Source organism: Aptenodytes patagonicus, chromosome 13 (genome assembly GCF_965638725.1).
Source record: "Aptenodytes patagonicus chromosome 13, bAptPat1.pri.cur, whole genome shotgun sequence".
NCBI lineage: Eukaryota > Metazoa > Chordata > Aves > Sphenisciformes > Spheniscidae > Aptenodytes > Aptenodytes patagonicus.
The window spans coordinates 5,101,362-5,121,083 of NC_134961.1; the positions used below are offsets into that span (position 1 = coordinate 5,101,362).

At 56.7% G+C, this 19,722-nt stretch overlaps 1 protein-coding gene across 1 annotated transcript in view; it reads right to left on the minus strand.

Moving 5' to 3' along the window:
* Window positions 1-928: 928 nt before the first annotated feature.
* GRID2IP (Grid2 interacting protein) overlaps window positions 929-19,722 on the minus strand; it is a 33,431-nt gene continuing 14,637 nt past the window's right edge. Inside the window, exons 7-22 of the mRNA XM_076350846.1 lie at window positions 17,810-17,964; window positions 17,451-17,485; window positions 15,717-15,813; window positions 13,129-13,226; window positions 12,530-12,647; window positions 11,806-12,131; window positions 11,154-11,567; window positions 9,780-9,867; window positions 8,331-8,408; window positions 7,355-7,551; window positions 6,656-6,811; window positions 4,546-4,632; window positions 3,864-3,993; window positions 2,306-2,424; window positions 1,673-1,837; window positions 929-1,251 (exon numbers count right to left, since the gene is read on the minus strand). Coding sequence (XP_076206961.1) covers window positions 1,180-1,251; window positions 1,673-1,837; window positions 2,306-2,424; window positions 3,864-3,993; window positions 4,546-4,632; window positions 6,656-6,811; window positions 7,355-7,551; window positions 8,331-8,408; window positions 9,780-9,867; window positions 11,154-11,567; window positions 11,806-12,131; window positions 12,530-12,647; window positions 13,129-13,226; window positions 15,717-15,813; window positions 17,451-17,485; window positions 17,810-17,964 — 2,335 coding nt within the window. The 3' untranslated portion in view covers window positions 929-1,179. The remainder of the gene's footprint in view (window positions 1,252-1,672; window positions 1,838-2,305; window positions 2,425-3,863; window positions 3,994-4,545; window positions 4,633-6,655; window positions 6,812-7,354; window positions 7,552-8,330; window positions 8,409-9,779; window positions 9,868-11,153; window positions 11,568-11,805; window positions 12,132-12,529; window positions 12,648-13,128; window positions 13,227-15,716; window positions 15,814-17,450; window positions 17,486-17,809; window positions 17,965-19,722) is intronic.

The following is a 19,722-nucleotide window of genomic DNA, read 5'->3' on the forward strand; positions in this document are numbered from 1 at the left end:
GACTTCCCTGGGTATACTCCGTGTGAACGACTGGTCATACAGTAAAGGACTCTCAGGACTCCAGCTCTCGGAGTGAACAAAGGAGGGCAGGGGATGTATTTCTCGCTGGTCTCTGCCCTGCCACGGGGGCAGTACTTGGGGCTGCAGAGGACTCCCACTCATTTTTAGGCTACCGAGGGTTCTGTGCTTTCCAAGGAGGCACCACAATGCTCAGGGATTTATGTTGGCGAGTTCAAATAAGTTTGCTGCTGATGATGTTAAACTCTTGGGAAGATTTCAAGACCTGTCAGTCTCTGCCACACCTTTAAGCAAAGCTGACGGCCGGGAAGGACTCTGGGCTTTCCTTCCTCTCCAGCGCAGCTGGGTGAAACCAGGCTGGATCTGTATTTGGGACCACACAGACATGCCAGAAGGGTTCTGCAAGGTCATATTGCTTTCCATTGCCACTGGCCGGCAATGGCAGGGGATTAAAACGTCCAGGCCACCTCCAGCAGTCTCCACTCCGCTGTTACAGTCTGTTCAGGTGGAGCCCCAGCCCCACGGTGCAGCTCAAGGGCAGAAGGGCTTGGAGAGGGATTTGAGAGGAGCTCAGCAGCATTGCTACTCGGGGACCCGGGGGAGCAGTCGCTGGTGGCAGCCCTCATCCCCCCACGCTCCCTTCCTCGCCTGACCTGCTCTGGCTCCCCAGGGAGTCTGTGGCTGGGCTCTAACCCCGGCCCCGAGGCTGGCAGGGGCAAGCGGTGCCTGCCTGGGGAAAGCTGTATCCTGCGAGGGCAGACTCCTTGCACAGCCATGCTCGGGCACTGGCCGTGGGGACATGGGGAAGGTCTCCAGCAACTGCTGGTGCCAGTTATGTGTGTTCTGGAAACACGGGAGAGTGGGGTTTTACCCAGATGTGTCTGAAATCCTTGACTCAGTAATACGCTGGAAGTGGAGGGTGCTAAGAAAGCTGTTGTCAAGACCAGCCCGGTGTTTACCTTCTTGTCCCTGTGCCTCACCCTCACATCCATCCACTATCACCTATGGAGCCTTTTCAGTGTCCAAACTGCCCCAACCCCTCGGTCCGTGGTTCTGCTTGGTGGTAGCAGGTGACAGCAGCGTATTTACAACCAAACTCAATGGAAGCAAATTGCACTTTGTTGGCAATAAATTGTTGCACCTCACATTGCTGCAGGCCCGTCACCAGGCAAGGGGGGAGGTCATCCTGGGGCTGCGCTGGCTTTCGCCGAGCTGCACATCGCTGAGTGCCCGCTGCAGGGAGAGAGCAAAGAGCAGGAGCTGAGGATCAGGCAAGGGCAGCTGGTGTGGACAGGGAGGACGTTTCAACAGTACTGGCCACTACAGACTTAATTCTCCCCCAGCTTCCCGCTGGACAAGCCCTGACAGTCAGTGCATCTGTTTTGTGGTGCTCCAACCCAGCCTTCACTAACCAAGAACGTCAGACCATGACAACATCTGCTTTACTCTCCATGGGGCCGGTGCTTGGACCATCAACCCTCACCTCAGCCTCCTGCACCGGCCAGCCAACTTGGACGTTAGAAAAATTGCACTTTACAGGTACACGTGCTCACAAAAAGCTCGTCTCGTTCCCACAGCTCACATGCAAGTAAAACGCTTCACTGACATTTAACAGGAAACCCCTTGCTGGCTGGCTTTGAAAAGTGCAACTCACCTCGAACTTGCTCATGAATTCTGCAAAAATGCCAAAGAAAGCTTCAGAAGTTGTCATTTTCGAGTCTTCCCCGAAGAAGGACAACACCTTGCTGAATTCTTCCATGGCCTTGTGCTGCAGGTCGTCCAAGGATCGCACGGCAGGCTGGGCGCTCTCCAGGAAGGACTGAGAGAAATGGCTTAAGGGAAAACAGCCGCGCTGTGGGTCTGGTACAGATCAGAATCACTTCTGCTTATCAAATGGCTGGGTTTCATCTCAGGTCTAAGAAAGGACCTGCTGCAAATGCAGGCTGCGGCCACACGTGAAGGGAGCCCACTGGCATGCTCAGCTGTCCCTAACAGCACTTCTCCTGGCGGAAAGACGACTCGGCAAGCTTTCTGGCCTTGTGGCACTGGGTTTCTGCCACGCAGAGGCATGTGAACTGGTGGTCACCATGAAAGCTGTTTCCCATGCTGGCTAAGAGTGAGTGGAGGGTGGAGATTTCCACCACGCTCTCACCAAGTGCTGAGATGGTCCTTTCTTACCAGCCAGACACATCCCTGCTGCTTACCAAGGAGGCATAAAGACAACTGAATGTTTTTACTCGAGGGCAGTAAGTCACATTGGTGTTTTGCGCCTTTTACAGAAGGATACAGTCATCACAATTGCAAATCTGTCCTCTGCGGTAGCTGGCATGTTGTGACAGGCCATCTGTATGTCACTGACGGTGGTGTGCAGGTCCTTTAGGTCAGCAGTTAGTGTTCTCTGATTCACTACGTGAGAAGAGAGGAGTCAACAGTGTTAGGAGACTTGGGTCTGGCTTGCTTCCTGCGGCAAAGTGAGGGCAACGAGCGTGGGCCATCGGTCAGGGTGGTTCAGGCTGTCTGTCTACATGGCTCTGCATAACCTGTCTGCATTGTCCAGGGTGTGGTGGACAACCAGACCTTCCTGCTGGCCTCCAGCAGGTTGCCAGCAGCTGCCGCTGGGCACTTGGGCCAAGAGATGCCACGAACCTCAAAAAGAGCTTGAAATGTGCCAAGTGCAAGGAGCACGCAGGACTCAGCAGCACAAGGGCAGTGATGGATACACAGGTATTTGACTTGGGAGGGGGACAGCGGGAGTGTACAGGGCGGTAGGACAAGGGGTAATATCCAGGCTGCCCTCCATGGCATCTCATCATAGCACCAACATTCAGGAGAGCGATGAGCAGTTCAAACTCCTTGCTGTCTTGGGCGGCCAAGCCTTAGCTCTTCTACAGGCAAGGGAGAAGGTGAACTGGAGCATGTCAGGAGGGTTTGGGTTACGTGCTGCAGCTGTGTCGCTCTGTGGCCTGTGTGAGAGCAAAGCTGGGCAGCCCTGGATAGCACATGGTCTGAAATGGGGTATAAGGCAGCAGGAGTTTGGGCAGCAGGGAGCCTTCAGTCACAAAAGTGTTATTTAACAGTTAGGCCAGATACAAAATCCAGCTAGAAAAGCTACAGGTACAGACCTTCATCAAGTGGAAATTTACATCTCCAGGTCTGAATTTCCTCCTTTATTTATCCACTGTAGCACTAATTCCCAAGGGAATTGCTCACAAACAACAGGGGATGATGTGCAAGGAGAACGCAGCCCATCCTTTGCATGCAGCCAGCCTGTTGTGACACCACCAACACAAGTGGATGGATGATGACCCCACCATCTATGTGACTTTTTTTTATTGCAACCAGCGAAGCTGTACGATCCTCAGTCAGCATGACATACCTGCGACTGGACTGTGAACTCATAACATGAAGGGTGCTGTACACTCTGTACCACACGCGATTGCAAGCAGTAATAATGCTGGCACCCACGCTGGGGAGGCTGCACACCAGGGATGGAGGGAGGCAGAGGCTGGGTGGAGCAGACCGGCTCCTGGCACTTCCCTCTTCTGTGCCTCATTTGCACTTACAAAATACCTCTGAACTTGGGAACTACTTTTTCAAGTCAGAAGGAAGGTTCAGGTCAGGGACCTTGTCTAGACACTCCCATGTGCGGCAGCATGGGACGGATGGGACCTCCCCTGTCACTAAGCTTGTCCCTTCCTAGCCCCGTCCTCTCGCTCAGGACCATTCTTCACTTGTTTGGGCTGCCATGCTGCTCGTGCCAACGCTGTGCAGCTCATGACCAATTCTAGACCCGTACAAAACCAAGAGAGGAGACAAGGAGCTTGCAGATGCTTTTGTTCGTTTACCTTTGGCAGCGAGCGGCACTGTAGGAAGATCCTTGGCAAAGCCCAGGAGCTCTGGGAAATGTTGGCTAAGTGATTTGGCAAGAATGTGCAGGAAGGTGGATTTCCCATCAACAGTCTTGGTTGTGTTCAGCTACGGCAAAGCAAAACAAGTAAGGAGATTCCTATGCAGAGGAGAGTGGGTTTTGCCAAGCACCCAAATACACAGAGGCTCCTCTGTTCTGCTCAGCTCACCCTGCATTCACATGTGTAGCAATTCCCAGCCATGCTATGTGGATTAATGTTTAAATAGGACATTTAATGTTTACACAGCATGTTACGCCCAGATTAGTCGTGTCAAGATGCTAAGCGATGCCTCCTTCCCGCAGGCCAGGGCTGTCACCCCGTCCCCCACCCCTCAGGAGTCCCACAGCAACCCACGTGGGATAAAAGAAAGACCTTCATTTTCTCCCACCCCACAGCCAGACGGCCTGGGTCTCAGGTCCCAGCACACTGAAGCACCAGACCACCCTTAGGGCCTCTCTGAAGTCAACCCTGCGCATCGATCCCAGCCTTCCCACCGGTCCCCCCCTCCAGGAGCCGCTGCACCCAGGAGCCTTGTACGAGGACAGGCACGATAAACAGGGCACTTGGAGCACCTGGCATCGGTGCCTCCTGCCACGGGAACAAGCATGCTTCGTCTTACCTCGGTGAGAAAGTTGATTTTAAAGCCTGTTGTTTTGCTGGTCTTGGGCTGCCCGTTGTTCAGATAGTTTCCCATCGCCAGCACAAACTGCAAAGAGAAAGCTCAGTGAATGACCGGCCAGTGACCTCCAGCACTTATATCATCCCATCTCCCATCTCCTTTTGCACCCGCTTTTGGGTCACAGAGACCTACCAACGATGTGGTAGGAGCAGAGGTAAAAAGCCTTCCACTGTCTACAGGACGGTGGGAAAGCACTCTTTTTTGTGTCAGGTCACTTCTGCTAAGGGGCCCCGTACGTGTGTTCATAGAGCATTGTTAATAAAATCTTATCGGTTCATTCAGTGGGGTAGATTAGGGGGATGGAATGCATGTTAAAGGCAGAATTTCCACTGGTTCTGTACGCACTGTTCATCCTATCGCCCATAGAGCACGCTGGGGGGAGGAGGGCTGCTAATGCGCCCATCAGCACAGCAGCCCCAAGGGACGGGGCCGTGGGTCAGTGGTGCAGGCTGTTCTCTCCTCCGTGCTGCTCCCGTACGAGGCCTGCACTGAACCCTCAACAGCAAAGCCCACGTTTCAGCTCCAGGAACTGGTCCTCATCCACCACCTCTCCTGTGTCTTCAGCAAGGGCTAGAAAACACACCCCATTTGTCATCTGCAGACCCAAACTTGCAAAGCCCTTACAAGAGCTCACATTTAGATGCTTCCCCATGTGGTTTATGTGGATGCTGCCCAGGAGTCCCCTTCCCACTCCTGCAGCCGTCCAGAAGGTCTGTGCTGCCAGAGAGCTGCAGGGAGCCCACGGCACCACTAACACCGGCTTGGCTCCTTTGCCACTTCCAGACTGACGATATAGGTGGCCAAGCTCTGTTAACATTTAAGGGGGGATTTTGTCTTGCGTTACAGCCTCAGGCTTTGGGCGTACACAATTTGGTGTTGCCTTTTTATTTCTCAGTCATTTTTCCTTGCAGGACCAGGGCTAAGTCTGGAGGTCTACTCTGAGACCTCCTGACTGCAGGACAAGGACTCTCCTGCTGACTGGCCAGTGCCTAAGCTCTCCTCTTCCCAAAGCCTTTTGTAGCTATTATCTGCAGATCTTTAAGGGGGTATTTTAAAGGGAAAGTAGTGATCCAGCAGAGCCAGCTTTTCCCTCCAGAATGTTCCGATTCCTTGTGCTGCGGCTTTGCAGCCTTGGAGGCACAGCAGGACCCCAGACTGGGCTCACCGGAGCCCTGACATCCCTCCTGGGGCCTGGCGAGGAGTGGGGACCTCAGGACTGTCTGGATTTCAGCCTGGGAGTCTCTGAATTTCTGTTCACCACCCGTTAATGTGCAACCAGCCATTACCTCCACAAGGACTTAATGAGGTGTTGGGGAGTTACTGGCCAGGAGCCACTAAGGAGGTTCATCTCTCATCTGGAAATGCCTTCTGTCACATCATGTCCTCATTTATCCCACCTGCTTTTCTTAAAAGCAAACCCAAATGAATTAACATTAATTTGGGGCAGCTCATCTCAGTAAGGTCAAAGAGCAGCTGCAGCGGGATTCGTTCTCTCCTGCAAGTGCAGTGCCCCTCTGCCAGGCACAGCCCGTCCCCGGGACCCCAAAGGCACCTCCTCGGAGGGACGGGCAGTGTGCAGGACCCCTGCCTGCACCGCGGCAGGGCTGGCACAAGCCCACAGCCGTGCACAGGGACCAGCCTGCAGTGCTACCTGCATGTGGACACACACACAGTGACTGCTTGGCCAAACCCCACATCCTCCAGCCCCATCGCAGCCAAAGGACAACATCGGTGGGCTCTGCTGTGTTACTGGGCGGGTTTCTGGCTCCTGCAGCCCTGCCGCATGCTGCGGGTGGGTGCATAGCCATCAGCGATCTGCCCTCCCGCATCCTCCCAAGGCCAGGATCCCCGCAAGCCAATGCCAGCGGGAGCTGCCAGCGGATGGAGCCTGGCTGAGCTGGACCCGGAGTGGCCCAGGGCACAGCCATGGGGCTGGAGCTGCGCTCTGGCTGCCTGCGAGCTGCCTGCGAGCTGCCCGGCTGCCTGTGGGTGCTCCCGTGGACGCTGGGGGCCCCCGGTGGCTGTTACCAGAAGGAAGGACTGTTCTGACCTCCAAGATCTTAGCCAGCTTCTTGCTGCTTTTCAGCTCTAGAGAGGCCTTGCAGATGCACTCGTAGCTAGCTTTGATCTCCTCTGTCTTCTCCTGCAGAGTGGTCTTAAAATGTAGGCTGCGCAGGCGGATCTTGTATTCTGGTATGGACAACATCTGAGAGCAAAAGAAGGAGAAAATTACTGCTATCACCATTAGCCATAATCCCTCCTATACGGTGTTTTTCCTGGCATATTTCCCTGTACTTGAAAGCAATATGCACTTGCTTAGCGCAGGCGACACCACGGAGCAGCTGGGACGGCTGCTGCAGCTAGCAGAGCACGGCCAGTGTGCTGCCGCAGGAGAGGAAGGTTTCATGCCAATATCCACAAGTGGCTTTGTCAACAGAAAGTAATTCACAGTCGGGCAAAGTCACACTTACCGTGGAGTAAACATCGTGGTATGCTTCGGCTGTAAAACAGCCGCCGTGGGAGCTGCCAGACACCTCAGACATCAGCCTGAGCATCCCTCGCCGGCAGTCCCTGTGACCGCTGCCACCAGCTCTTCCCACCCCACAGCATGCACGAGCAGACCAGCGTCCTGCTGACTGCTTCCTCTCTGCTGCGTGCTTCCCTCCCCTCCAGCTCGCAGCGGGACATCCCGGGGACACTGCACATGCAGACCTCCTCGCTCCCGGAACATGTCCCTGCCCGCAGGTACCTGCAGCACAAACTGGTCGGGCTCGCTCAGCTTGCCGGGGTTCTCCTTGTAGCTCTGGAAGCGCTGGACTTCTTCCCCATCCGGGGCGTACAGCAAGAGCTGCTTGATGTGGGAAGGCTCCAGGCGGTCTGTCTCCATCGTCATGAGGATCTGGCGCAGCTCGATGTGCGAGAGCTTGAGGTGGGCTATCAGGATGGCTGGGGGAAGGGAGGCACGTCACTTGGGAGGGGAGAAGACCCAGACCCCAGGGGTTGGCTGTGCCGGGGACAGGCTGCCTGGCAGGACGGGGCCAGGAGGGGAAGATCAATCTCTCCACGGTGTGAGTGGCATGGACTTCTCCATGTGCCCGCACTGGCACAGGGTCAGCCCTGGGGAGAGGAAGGGCTTTCTGCTCCCCGAGGGCCTGCAGAGGCTGCGCGGGGGCCCCGAGGAGTCCCTCTGGTCCTGCAGTCCCCCCCAGGGCATTGCATCGTCGTGCATGTACATCACCAACACATCAGGCCGGGCTGCGCTGGCAACCACCCCCAGCGCCTCCTCCTCTCCCACGTCCCCCGCGGCCAGGAGACCAGGAGCTCGCATGGTCCCACCAAGCCCTCCCACCCTTCTGCCTACCAGAAGCACGTCCCGGAGAAGCAGCACTGACCCTTCCCCGGTGGGCAGCAGGGCGGCCCCGCACACCCTCGCTGCCCCGCGGGGCCATGCAAGCTCTTCCCCTCGCTCTCCCCAGGCCAATGAGTCACATCCCATCTCCGTCCTTTCTTGTAAAGCCTTATTCTTCCCCCTGCCCGGGGCTGAGCCCAGCCCAGAGGGGCTCTGGGCTGCAGGAACAGCCCAGACCAGCAGAGCTGTGCTGGGATTGTGCTCGTGGGATTGTGCTCATGAAGCCTCCCTCCTTTTACCTTTCCAGTTCTCTACATCCCCGGTCCCATCTCTGGGCCCGTTTTGGGGGGGTACGTTCACCGTGATGTTTACTTACATGTGTTGTAGGCCTTTTTGTGGGACAAAATTTCAACCACGTCTTTCTTTTTAAAGCTTTCAGGCATGAGAGTTGGCTCTGGAAGAGAAACTGAAAGATTTAATCATGGGTAAGGACAGGCTCAGCTGGCTCCAGCAGGAAAAAAATTGTCCTGAAAACAGTGAAACCATGAATGAAAGAGAGGAGAACTGATGCTTTGCACACAGCAATGGCTCTGGGAATCCTTGAATTCTGCGATTCAAAGATCTCCTCAATGGAGGACTCAGTTGGAGCTGAAAAAGGTAAAACGAGAGGTGAAACACACTGAAAATCCCAGACTGCCCAGAAACATCCCAAAAAAGATACTCCCTGAGAAGAATCCCATTTCATCCCACTTCCACTGCCCGTCCCATCTGTAACTGCCCGCTCTCGCTTAGCTCTGCCCATACTGCCATCGCGCATCATGTCCCTTGCAGGAGAGCTCAGACATCCCACTGGCATTTTACTTTTCCCGGTGTAAATGAGGCAGCCGTGCTGCCCCACGCCTCCCTTTGGGCAGGCTGCGGGGTGGCAGGAGCGCACCGCTGTCACCCCACGCCCCGAATGCCTCCCGCTGCACAGGGCGGCCACCCCGGCCACCGCCGCTCGGCACCCCCAGCCTGGACCTGCTCTCTGGGTTTGCAGCGCCCAAAAACCCCGGTGGGTTGGAGAGCCTGGTCAGTGGGTCTGCAGGAGACCCCGATTCAAAAGCAGTGGGAAGGCTGCACTGGCAGGTAGCTACGGACCCCGTATGTCAGTTTTGGGGGGAACTAACTTACTATATATGTAAAAAGAAAAGTGTTGCTTGTAACGCTCTCTACGGACAGAAAAATGTTTTCACGGCTTTTTCAGGACTGAGTTCTCAAAGCAACAGAGCTGCAATCCTAATTTGCAGCCGTTACTGCTACTGCAGCACAACCCGGTGCCCGTGCATGCCGACGGCCCAGCTGACCGTCCATACTGCACAGAGCGTAACAAGCAGAGGCTGTGCACAAATCGTTATAATACGTGGTGCAGGTCTGAGCTTTTGTTGTGTTGCAAACCAGGCCCCTCGTGGCACTGCAGAGCGGTGCTGGCACACCAGTGTTCCCCGCGGTATGGGGATGGCCGGGCAGGCGCTATGAGAGCTGGGAAGCTGCACTGAGCGCAACGGGGAGCGAAACCCTCCAGCTGAGTTTCACTGCCCGGATCGACTGAAATGCGGAGAGAAAACAGATAACAGCAGTGAAGAAAATTAAGGGAGATAGTGAAACAATCTCCACCTTAATGATCTGCTGTGCCACCAGCCACAAAATTCTGAGTATGAATGAATTCTGTGGTGCGGGTGATGCTAGAACCAGGCATTGCCTTGCTGCCCACCGAGCCCCAGTTCCTCCCAGCGCCCCAGCCTCTGGCCCGTACCAGGACCTGCTCTGGGGCTCAGGTACTTACTCGTAGGCTTCTGCGTCCCGAAGTGCAGCTCCAGGTCAAGGTATTTGACCATATCACTCAGCTTGTCGTAATCCGAGTCTTCCCCAAGCTGCAGGAGGAGGAAGAGTCAGGAGCCATGCTGGTGCAGGGGACGGCCCGACACTGCCCGCCTGCACTGGGCCACCTTCCCTCCGCCCCACACTAAACTCTGTGTCCCTAGAAGAAACCAGGACAGATTGATGGCACTGTCCTGTAACTGGAGACTCAGCCATCATAGACCCTGTGCAGAAACCAGAGCCTGGTGAACCGTTCACCTTTGTGGAGGCAGTTTCTACACAAGTCACTAAGCCTGTCTGGTGGGACCCGTTCTCATTTCAGAAGAAAGGAAGAAACCCGGAGATTCACCCCGTCAGCATTTCCTTGCACCCTGCAGCTGGTGGCACTGCCCTGAGGATTCATTTAGCTTCTGACGCAGCGGGAATCCTACAGAGCACTACTGCTCTTCACTTGCTACTTGGGCACGTTGCTTTACTGACGGACAAAGTGGGAATTCCAGAAACTTCAGGAATTTTTTGCATACAAAAAAATCACTGGGAAGAAGCATCTTGTTCTCCAGAGTGCCAGGGAGAGGGACCTGCAGGATTTCAAGTGCTTGCTACGTGGTGGGTGCCTGTGGGACTGGAAGATGATCCCACAGCTCCCCTCTAGCTGCTCAGGGCACGAAGAGTATGGCACATCTGAACACGTTCATCACCATGAGAGACACGGAGGCTGGAAGTTCAACTCCAGGGAGGCCAGCTTCTCCCTACAGGGGCTCGAATCCACCTCTGGACTTCTGCATCTCTTCAAGTCCATGATGCCAAAGGATTATCACATCTAGCCTCACTCCTTGCCTCTGCTCTCCCCCTCTGGTGTCCTCCCCTGCCTCGGTGCTCTCCCCATCACTCTGCTTTCAACCATCCTCACGGTTTCCCACTGATAAAACCTCCTACAGCTGCAGAACATGTCTTGAAGGCAGCTCCTGCCTATGTCAACCCACAGAGAGCAGGAAAGCAAGCGTTCCCCAGGATGCTGCAGGAAAAAAAAACGCATTTCAGGTGCTTTCCAGAGCCTCTTCTCATCCCGGCAGTTTTGGTCCACACAATTAAAAGGATGAAAAGAAATACGAGGCTTTCTGTAACGTGGCATCTTCATTCCCTTGGCCAAGGTATTGAATGTGTGGCCCAACAAGAGGTTAGGACGCAATGCTCCGGGGAGGGGACAGCCCCCCCAGCGCTCTGGGCAGGGAGGAGGGCAACGCCCGTGGATGCTCCCACCGACCTGCACAGGCAACCGCTCCCCAGACCACAGTTTGGACCCTCTCCCCGCTCCCTGCACCCCGCGCCCGGGCTGTACCTGACCCCAGATGGTCCCTTCCGAGTTCTCCACCTGCTCCCACCGCAGCCTCTTGACGCTCATGTGGTTGGACTCGCTCCTGCGGTGCAGCAGCCCCCGGTGCAGGGGGGGCGCGCAGGGCACCGGGGGGGGCGGCGGCGGGGGCGGTGGGGGCGGGATGGGGTGCAGGTGGCTGATGAGGGATTTGGGGGCAGGTGACGTGCTGGCCTTTGTGGCCTCTGCCTTGGTGGGGATGGTCTGGGGGTCGTGGAACTGCAGGGGGGGCGGTGGCGGAGGGGGGCTGAGCGGCGGGGGGGGGATGTGGTCCGAGAGAGTGGAGTAGGTCAGGGAGCTGCCCTCATCGCTGCTGCTGATGTACTCGCTGCTGCTGACATCGTTGGTGACGTAGCTGCCCTGGTCATCGTGGAAACTCATCTGGGTGAGGGAGAGAGGAGAGGCTGAAGGTGGCACCTCATCCTCCACCCACCCAGCCCTCGGGGGTGTCCTGCCCCCCAGCCATGCAGCCCTTGCACCCCTCCGCCACCCGCAGAGCCCCAGGACGTGTCCCCAGGGGCTCTGCACCCGTCCCGGTGCAGTGCAGGCTGCACAAAGGATGCTCCATGACCAGGACAGACAAAGACCGTGCACCGAGCCACCCCTGCGCCACGCTCACCTCCTCGTAGTCGTTCTCGGGGGTGAGGAAATCATCCACGATGGTGACCCGGTGTCCCAGCTGCTCACTGAGGGCATCCAGGAATCGGTCGGTGTCGCGGCTGCGCGGGGGCCTGGAGAAGGTGAAGAGCTTCTTCCGTCGCGACAGAGGGCTGAGCGAGTAGTCCCGGTGCTTGGGGGACGGGGCTGGGCTGCTGTCGAGGCTGACATAGGGATTGGACTCGGTGCTGCTTGGGGAAGCCACGCTGCTGTGCAGGCGGTAGTAGCACTGCTGGGAGGCCAGAGGGTCGCTCGGCCACGAGATCGCCATCCCCGGCTTGCGAGCACCTGCGGGACAGAGCGCTGTCGAGGGGGGTCCTGCACCCGGTATTCCCCGGAGCCCCCCACCCACGGGCTGCAACGAGCCCCAGCACCGTGCTGAATGTGACGCGAGATAACGGTGCAGCCTGCGGGGAGGAGAGATCCCCCGGGCAGTGCCCTGCGCTGCACAGCAGTGCGCCGGGGTCCCGCGGGATTTGCCATCCCACACGCTCCGCTGCCCTCCTGCAGATGCAGCTTTGCAGGAGCCCTCGCTGGGCTCACGCGTGGCACTGTCACTGCTTAGTTATAAAATGGCACCAAGAGAAAGATGTCTTCCCCTCCGCCTGCCTGGCCAGCACCATCCACCATCGCCTGAGACCCCCCCCAAAACTGCCTCTCTCATGCCGTGGGAAGCGGGATGCTACCTGCAGCGTGTGCCAGCTCTGGGGCAGGAGGCGATGCTCTGTGCAGGGCAGCGTTACCCATCTTGCCAGCAAAGCTGCCGATCAGGCGGTTTTCTAATTCTGCGTAGACAGCTGACATCTGAAAAAAAGGGCAAAGAGCTGCTGTCGGTGCCCAAATCGAGAGGGGGCTCGTGGAGCCCCCGAGACCTGTGATGTGCCGGGGACAGGACAGTCACCGCGGACCCGCCAGCCCCCAGTCTCTTACTCTTTAAAGGAGTGCTTCACCCCAACCCAAGGCTACTCTGCCTTTTCTGAAGCTCCCCAAGAACCTCTCACTCAGCACGGCTGCAGGAAGACGCTGACAGACACCAGCCTTATTAAAGCTGACTAATTGCCCAGGGAAGAGATCTCAGAGACGAGCTCTGAGGCAGGGGTGTTGTCAGCCACCAGCAGGTATTTACCTGCAGACACATCCTTCCCCCGTTGCCTTTTTTCTGCTTTCCTACATTAACATGAAAGGAGTCAAGCTGTTGACCCTCCCTGTGAACGCAACGGTCCCGCACATGTGGGCAAAGCACTTCCTAGAGGCGTCCCCCCCCCCCAGCCCGACGAGGTCGCACCATTTTGGGGTTGGGCGTCTCCGGGAGGGACGTGCCGTCGCCAGCCTGTCTCTCTCCAGGGATCAGGCGAACCGGGACCTCCACGGTGTCGCTCTGGCCTGCCAGGGAAGGAAGAGACAAACCGGTCAGGAGCCCCTCCTTCTGCCTGTGCCCCCCGGGGCTCCCCACAGTCCTGACCCATCAAGGTCCCCCCCATCTCCTGCTGGGACCCGGAGCCGTCCTCCCTGCCCAGGCGTGCAGCGAAGCACCGGGAGCTCCCAGGTCTGGGGGTCCCAGGGGACCGCTGCAGGGCGGCTGGCAGCCGCATGCGTGGGCTGCGTGCGAAACTGGGAACGTCTGACTGCGGGCTTCCCCGGGTGGCAGCAGAAGTCACCCGGCAGTGAAGCATGATGCGTGCTAGAAAACAAGCACAGCTGAGACAAAATCCTCCCGTGCCTTGCCCTTTACCTCTCCATTTTCAGTTTCTTTCTCTATAAAATGAGTATAAAATTTATCTCTCAGTCTACCCAACTGGTAGATTTGGAAGCTGCCTATAAATCCTCAGCACCCGAGCAGTGCTGCGGCTGCGGCGTGGTTAGTCTGTTCCTCACGAGTGCTGCACACAGCGGGACAGTGCCGAGCAGGGGGGTTCCATCACAGCATTTCAGGGGAAGGGACATTATCCAGGGCACATGCAGGAGTTTGCACTATGTCGAGAACTCTCCAGGTATCAAGATGCTGCAGTGCCATGGGTGTTTCTTTTTTCTTGGTTTCTTTTCCTTCAGCCTCCCCCAGGACAGTCAGGGTCACCACACGTGGCAGCCGAGGTCACAGTTTCCAAAATCTGGTCCTTTCGGTCGCAGATGCCCGGGCAGCGCTGGCCGCCCCAGCAGCGTCCCCTGAGACGGGGCTCTGCAGGGGACATGAGGAGGGTGGGAGGGAGGGAGGTCTGGACCCCCGCGAAGGCACAAGTGAGCTTGCTTGGAGTGACGTTGATTTGACCAGCTCCAAATGAAACTCTGGTTTTCCAGTTACATCCATGGAGAGCTTCTGTTCAGAGGTTAACGGCTGCAGCAGTATAAGCTCTCAGAGACATGTCCAGACCCCCGATTTATCTCCAAGGGTGTGTGAAGGGCTGCCGGGAGGAAGCAGTCTGCTATCCCTGCCTTTCCTGAGCTGCTGGAGGGCAGGTCGAATGGATTCTCGTTTCCTTCAGCCACAATATTTCCAACCAGCGGTCAGGGCCAGGCTGAGTACCGGGGCGGGCAGGCAGAGCTTCGGAGAGCCCAGCGGAGCAGCTCCACTCACACCAGCACCGAACCAGACCCGTGTGCTCAGAGCCCAGCGTTTAATGGCAACAAAGAAAGAAGAGCCCAGGACAGGCAGAGCTGGCTGTAATGAGAAAGGGCTCTGGAGCGGGGCTTTCATCGGGAACGGGAGGTGCAGCCTCCCCTCCGCCGCACCACCTCCCTCTCCAGGGCTGAGGAACGTTGTCTGCTTTTTATAAATAAATGGTTTGTGCAGGGAGGTGAGCTAAGAGCACCCGGGTCAGGATGCACCCCAGAGCCTGCTCAGGCTTGGGCAAGGTTAGCACGACAGGTCGCGGGCTGCTCTGCTCTTTCTGCAGGGCAGCTGAGGACAAGGCTGCTCCCCCACAGCTGGTGAGCATCTGCCCAGGCGAGCGGCTTCCCTCCGGCGCACGCAGCTGTCAGTCACTCCGCGTGCTGTAATCACAACCAGAAGTGCTCCTTGGAGGCGCGTTAGAGGATATTCCCCAGGGAAATGTCTCGGAGTTGACTGCTCCGGCAGCAGCCCTCCCCGACAGCTGAGGAGCACCACGCTCCTGGTGAGGGGTGCTGGGAGGAAGGCGTGCAGCCGGAGTGCGGCAGAGCGTGGGTGGTCACAGTGGGGAGGTTGTGGTGGGGAGGTCGTAGTCAGAAGCCGTAAGCACAGGTCGAGTGCCCTTCGCAATCAGCTAAGGGTGATGGAGGAATAGGCAGGAATGCCTTGTCCTGCCATCTGGGAGAGGTGGGCAAAGACCCGAAGGACTGAAAACACAACGAGCAGCCTGGGGTGCATCTGGGGGAGAGGGTTAGAGATCCAGGGGCTGTGGAAGGCCCTGCAGCAATACCAGGAGGACAGGATTTTCAGAGGAATGGGGAGATATGGGGCTTCTCCCTGAAAAGAGGGAGGGTTTGTGCCACGAGTGTAGTTCATCAAAAGTCTCAAAGAGGCACTGAACCGTGATCTTCTTCCTCACAGGGATTCCACAAATGCCGTTTTCCCTGTGAATTTAATGGTGTCCAAGAAAAGTTTACAGGGAAGCTAGAAACTGTGCACCCCAGAATGGAGGGCTCAGACCAGCAGCATAAGTTCACATCTGAGCAATGGAAGGGATTGGAAACAATGCTCAGCTTCAGCCCAAGAGGCCTCTTACTGGAATTGCTTATTTGAACTGTTTCTGAAAACATGGATTTCCAGTCAAAGCCTCTGTGCTGGCTCTATGCTGACCTCCATCTTTTCCCACTGTTCATGCTCAGGCACAGCCACCGGGACCCAGGTTCCTCCTCCCTGCAGAGGGAATCCCTGCGCAGCCCCCAATCACTCACCTGCTGCCCCCCCTTCCTCGGGGCGGGGGGTTCGGAGGCTTCCCCGGCACAAGGATGCCCCTCGAATGGAGCTGCGGTAGCGATCCTCTGCTTCTGGCTCAGCTGCAGCAGAAAACACCCTTCGTAAGGCACGGCCAGTGCGTGCCGGACCCCGCAGGTCCCCCATTCCTCCTCGCCATGACATGGGGCTCCCCCAGGCCTGTGGGACTCGCAGCCGCCCTCTGAGCCCTGCACTCGACCGTGGCCCCATGCGCAGCCTTGCTGGCGCTGCAGCTGCCCGTCCCCCAGGTAGCCGCTCACCCCGTCCTCACGCTGGCCCCGGGGAGCGGAGCGGGTTACAAACGCTCCTGCCAGCACAGGGCAGGGGGATGGATGCCCAAAGATGGGACGTGCAATTGCTTTTTCCAGCAGGATTGGCATCCACCAGCTTATGGTGCGCATGAAACTCCAGCCTTGAGCTAGGCTGGTCCAGAGGGACGCGGCTAACTCCTTCCTGCCCTCAAGGGACAAGATGGGAGTGGGGGCCAGCACCGAAATGCTGCCTGGAAGAACCACATTGTCTAATGGATTGGTCCGTGCGCAGTTCAGTGCGACAGCTCGGAGAGGCTCAGACTTACAGCAGGGTGAAGGTACCAGAGCATGAGTCTCTGTGGTATCCGACAGACCAATGCTCGGACAGCCCAATACACACAAACATCAGAAATCACCACTGAGTTTGGAAGCCCGGATGAAGGACTAATCCAAATTCAGAGATCTCTGGCCATCGTGCTTCCATGCGTGGACACACATGTAATGCACCAGAACAACTATAACTTCACATGGTCAGAGATTGCCCCTTTCACCTGAGAAGCTGAAAGGAGCCAGGGACCAGCCTGCAAACCGGGGACAACAGTCTGAAACAGCCTGGTCCTGGGAGATTTACTCCCGTGCTTTCCTCGTCTGCCAGTGGCTGGGGATACCTGCTTTGTATTCCTGAAATATAGCTGCAAACTGCAAATATGTCAGCAAATATGTCAGCTTCCCCTTGACATCTTCTAAAGTTCTTTGGAATATACAACACTTCAGGTAGGTTGGGCCATGATTCTGCACACACAAAAGCAGTGGTAATTGAGAATGCAAATTAGGTGAGCAAATACCCAACAGTTTTCCATGCACAGCAGGGAGTATTTGCACCAGGACTTCGAGCTGTTTCTCCCTGCGAGGGGAAAGGCTGTGCTAAAATAACTGTGTTCCTCCAAAAGTCTCTCTTCAAGCAACACCTCTTTCTACCCACGTTGAGTCTAAGATAAACACATCAACACCATGTAAATAGCTTAGAATAGAAGAATTTGAAAGCAATTAAGAAGCCCAAATCCAAAGATTAAGACATTTCACTCCAAATTTGCCCTCGCTTTTCCGCTGTCTGACTGCAAAGCCCATAATCCTCAGCAAACCAGAGCTGGTTTTTGCGTTGCCACAGAACCGGGTGATGGCAGGGGAGAGGGGGACCGGGGAGGAGGAAGGATAATGGCCGACTGCCTTCCAAGTCTTTTTGGGAGAGCAGCACTGCCGGGGGAGCCGCGGTCCCCACCTCCTCTAACCACAGATGCCTGCGTACATCTGACAGCTGGAGACATCCCGAGGGACACCGCCATCATCGCTTATTTTGCCTCTCTGATCTGAACACTGCCCCTAAACCAGCTATTTCCTTTCGGGACTTCCTAATCTCTAACGACCCAAGCAGCTTCCAAAAGCCTTTGCTTCCAGAGACAACCCCTCAGGTGCCATCTCTCCTCTCAATGCAGAGTTTCCTTCCAAAACTACACGGCTCCGTGGTGCAGAAAAGGTAACCTGCCTGACATTTACAGATCAACCTCATGGGTAACAGGAGCTGGAAACTCCTCTGCGCTGCTCTACATCCCACGCAGCAGCCGCCTCCGGGCGGGCAGCGTGTGGGCAGGAGCCAGGCAGGGCAGAGCCGCAGCCGCTGCCCCCGGGGAGAGCTGGCCGCTCCCTCGCCGCCCCAGCCGGCTCCCAGCACGACGGACCGAGGTCCCCGGAGACCCGGTGGGACACGGCGTGTCCGTGCCGGAGCGCAGGGGCTTTCCTCTCACCTGCCAAGGACTTGTAACCAAGAAACCTGGCAATCTTTTGCTGGCAGTGCTCCTGCTCTTCATACGTCAGCAGCTGGTAGATAAACTGCCAAATGACTTGCTTGGCCGGTGTGTCCAGCAACGGGTACACATCCACAATGAGAGTGTCAATATTCCTGCAAAATCGGAAAGAGAGGGCTGGGCAGGGAGCGCATCCCTACGGCACAGCCCCACCACGCCGCTTCCCTGGGCTCCGGCGCTTCCCAGCCTGCCTCCACCTGGGTCTCAGCTGCCAGGCTTGCCTCTGTCTTTGCCACAAACAGATTATTTCAAAGCAGAGGTGCCAGGCTGCGAGTAAGGGACCGAGCCCTTTGGGAAGTGGAGTTGTGCAGCTGGTGCTAACGGGGAAAGCAAACTCCCGGGGACTGGCAGCACCTGACAGCCAGGTATAAAACCTGGTTCGTGAGTCAGCCAGGGTGTCTGGGGTGGAGGAGCACTGGGAAGCAGAGAGATACCCTGGAAAGACTTGAATTTTGGCCAGCAGCAGGTAAGCAGGCTAAGGTAGAGATGGATTGGAAGGGACAGCTGGGCTGGCAGCCTCGCTGGGCTGAAGGCTCCATCTCAGGTTGGCTCTGCAGTGTGTCGATACAGTGACAGCGCTGTTGAGAATAGCAGGGCTGAGCACCTGATTCAGTGAGGAGCATAAAGCAGCCTGGGGGAGGAGGGCTGTCCTGGGTCAGAGAGCTAAAGTCAGGCTGCTTTTCTACTGAGAAACTGAGGCAGAGATGATGGGTTAAAGCTCATTGCAACTATTGCATCCTTAATGTAGAAGTAATAGTAAGAACTCCTTATAAAGAGCTGGAAGGACATGGCATGTGTAGGAACAAGTCTGTTGTCTTGATGTTAATCAAATGGACCATCGCTGCCTTCCAAGGGGCAGGGACCAGGCACACAGGGGAGAGCTGAAGGGTGAGGGAGGCTCAGATGCTGCAAGGACTTCATTAATGAAGTGTCTCAGAGGCCAGTGGGGATGAGAAGCGGTAGGAGCCATCTAGAGCCTGCCAGAAGTCACCTGCTAAGTTTCCCCCTAGTTTTGGGCTAACTTGCCTTTTCTGTGGAGCCGGACACAGCTCTTGGCTGTCAGAAGCCTATTTCCCATTCAGAAAAGTTAAAGTATTGTGGAGGAGTTGCTGAGGCAGGTGGCTGCTCTGCCCTGCGCAGGCACTGCTCCTCCCGGCTGGTGGCCAGGGCCAGCTGGCTTGTCATGTGCAAACTGGCTGGGGGACCAAAGCCCAGAACAGGGGTGTCCTGACTCCATCTCCTGTGTTTGCTGCTGGGAAATGCTGGTATCCACATGCTGTGGTGGCAAGCAACATAAACTTAATGTTTGGGGACTTCCCTCCTTGTTGGAGCAGTTAGAGGTCACAGCTGGCTTGTCTGGGGCAGGCATGCAATTAGGTCATGATGAATTATTGTTAAATGGAGCAGTGGCCTCTGTGTCGAGCCATCTGGGGCAGCTACAGGCAAAATGAGGTGGCTGGAGGAGAGGATGGGCATGCCGGTGCCCCTGCTGAGCCTTGCTCCCCGCAGTGGGCGGCAGCGACAGCCCCCAGTAAAACACTGCTGGAAGACCAAGCGATGTGGGCAGCCCCAGGCTGGGAGGGGAACCTGGGGACTTGATTCGTGGTACGTGGGTTCCCACCCTTGTGCCACTGAGCAAGAGCAAGTACCCTGCTAGGATCGGGTCTGTGTTTCCCAGTTGCAGACCCCAAGGACTGGATCTGCTCCCACAGCTGCCGCTCCTCGGGCTGAAATGCCCAACTGGGGAATCCCATAGAAGCAGCGCAGTGTCAGGAGAGCGCAAAGCAATGACTTCTGCTTTACCGGGGCGGCCTTAGTGATCACGGGGCCTCAAGAAGGTTCACTCAGCTGGT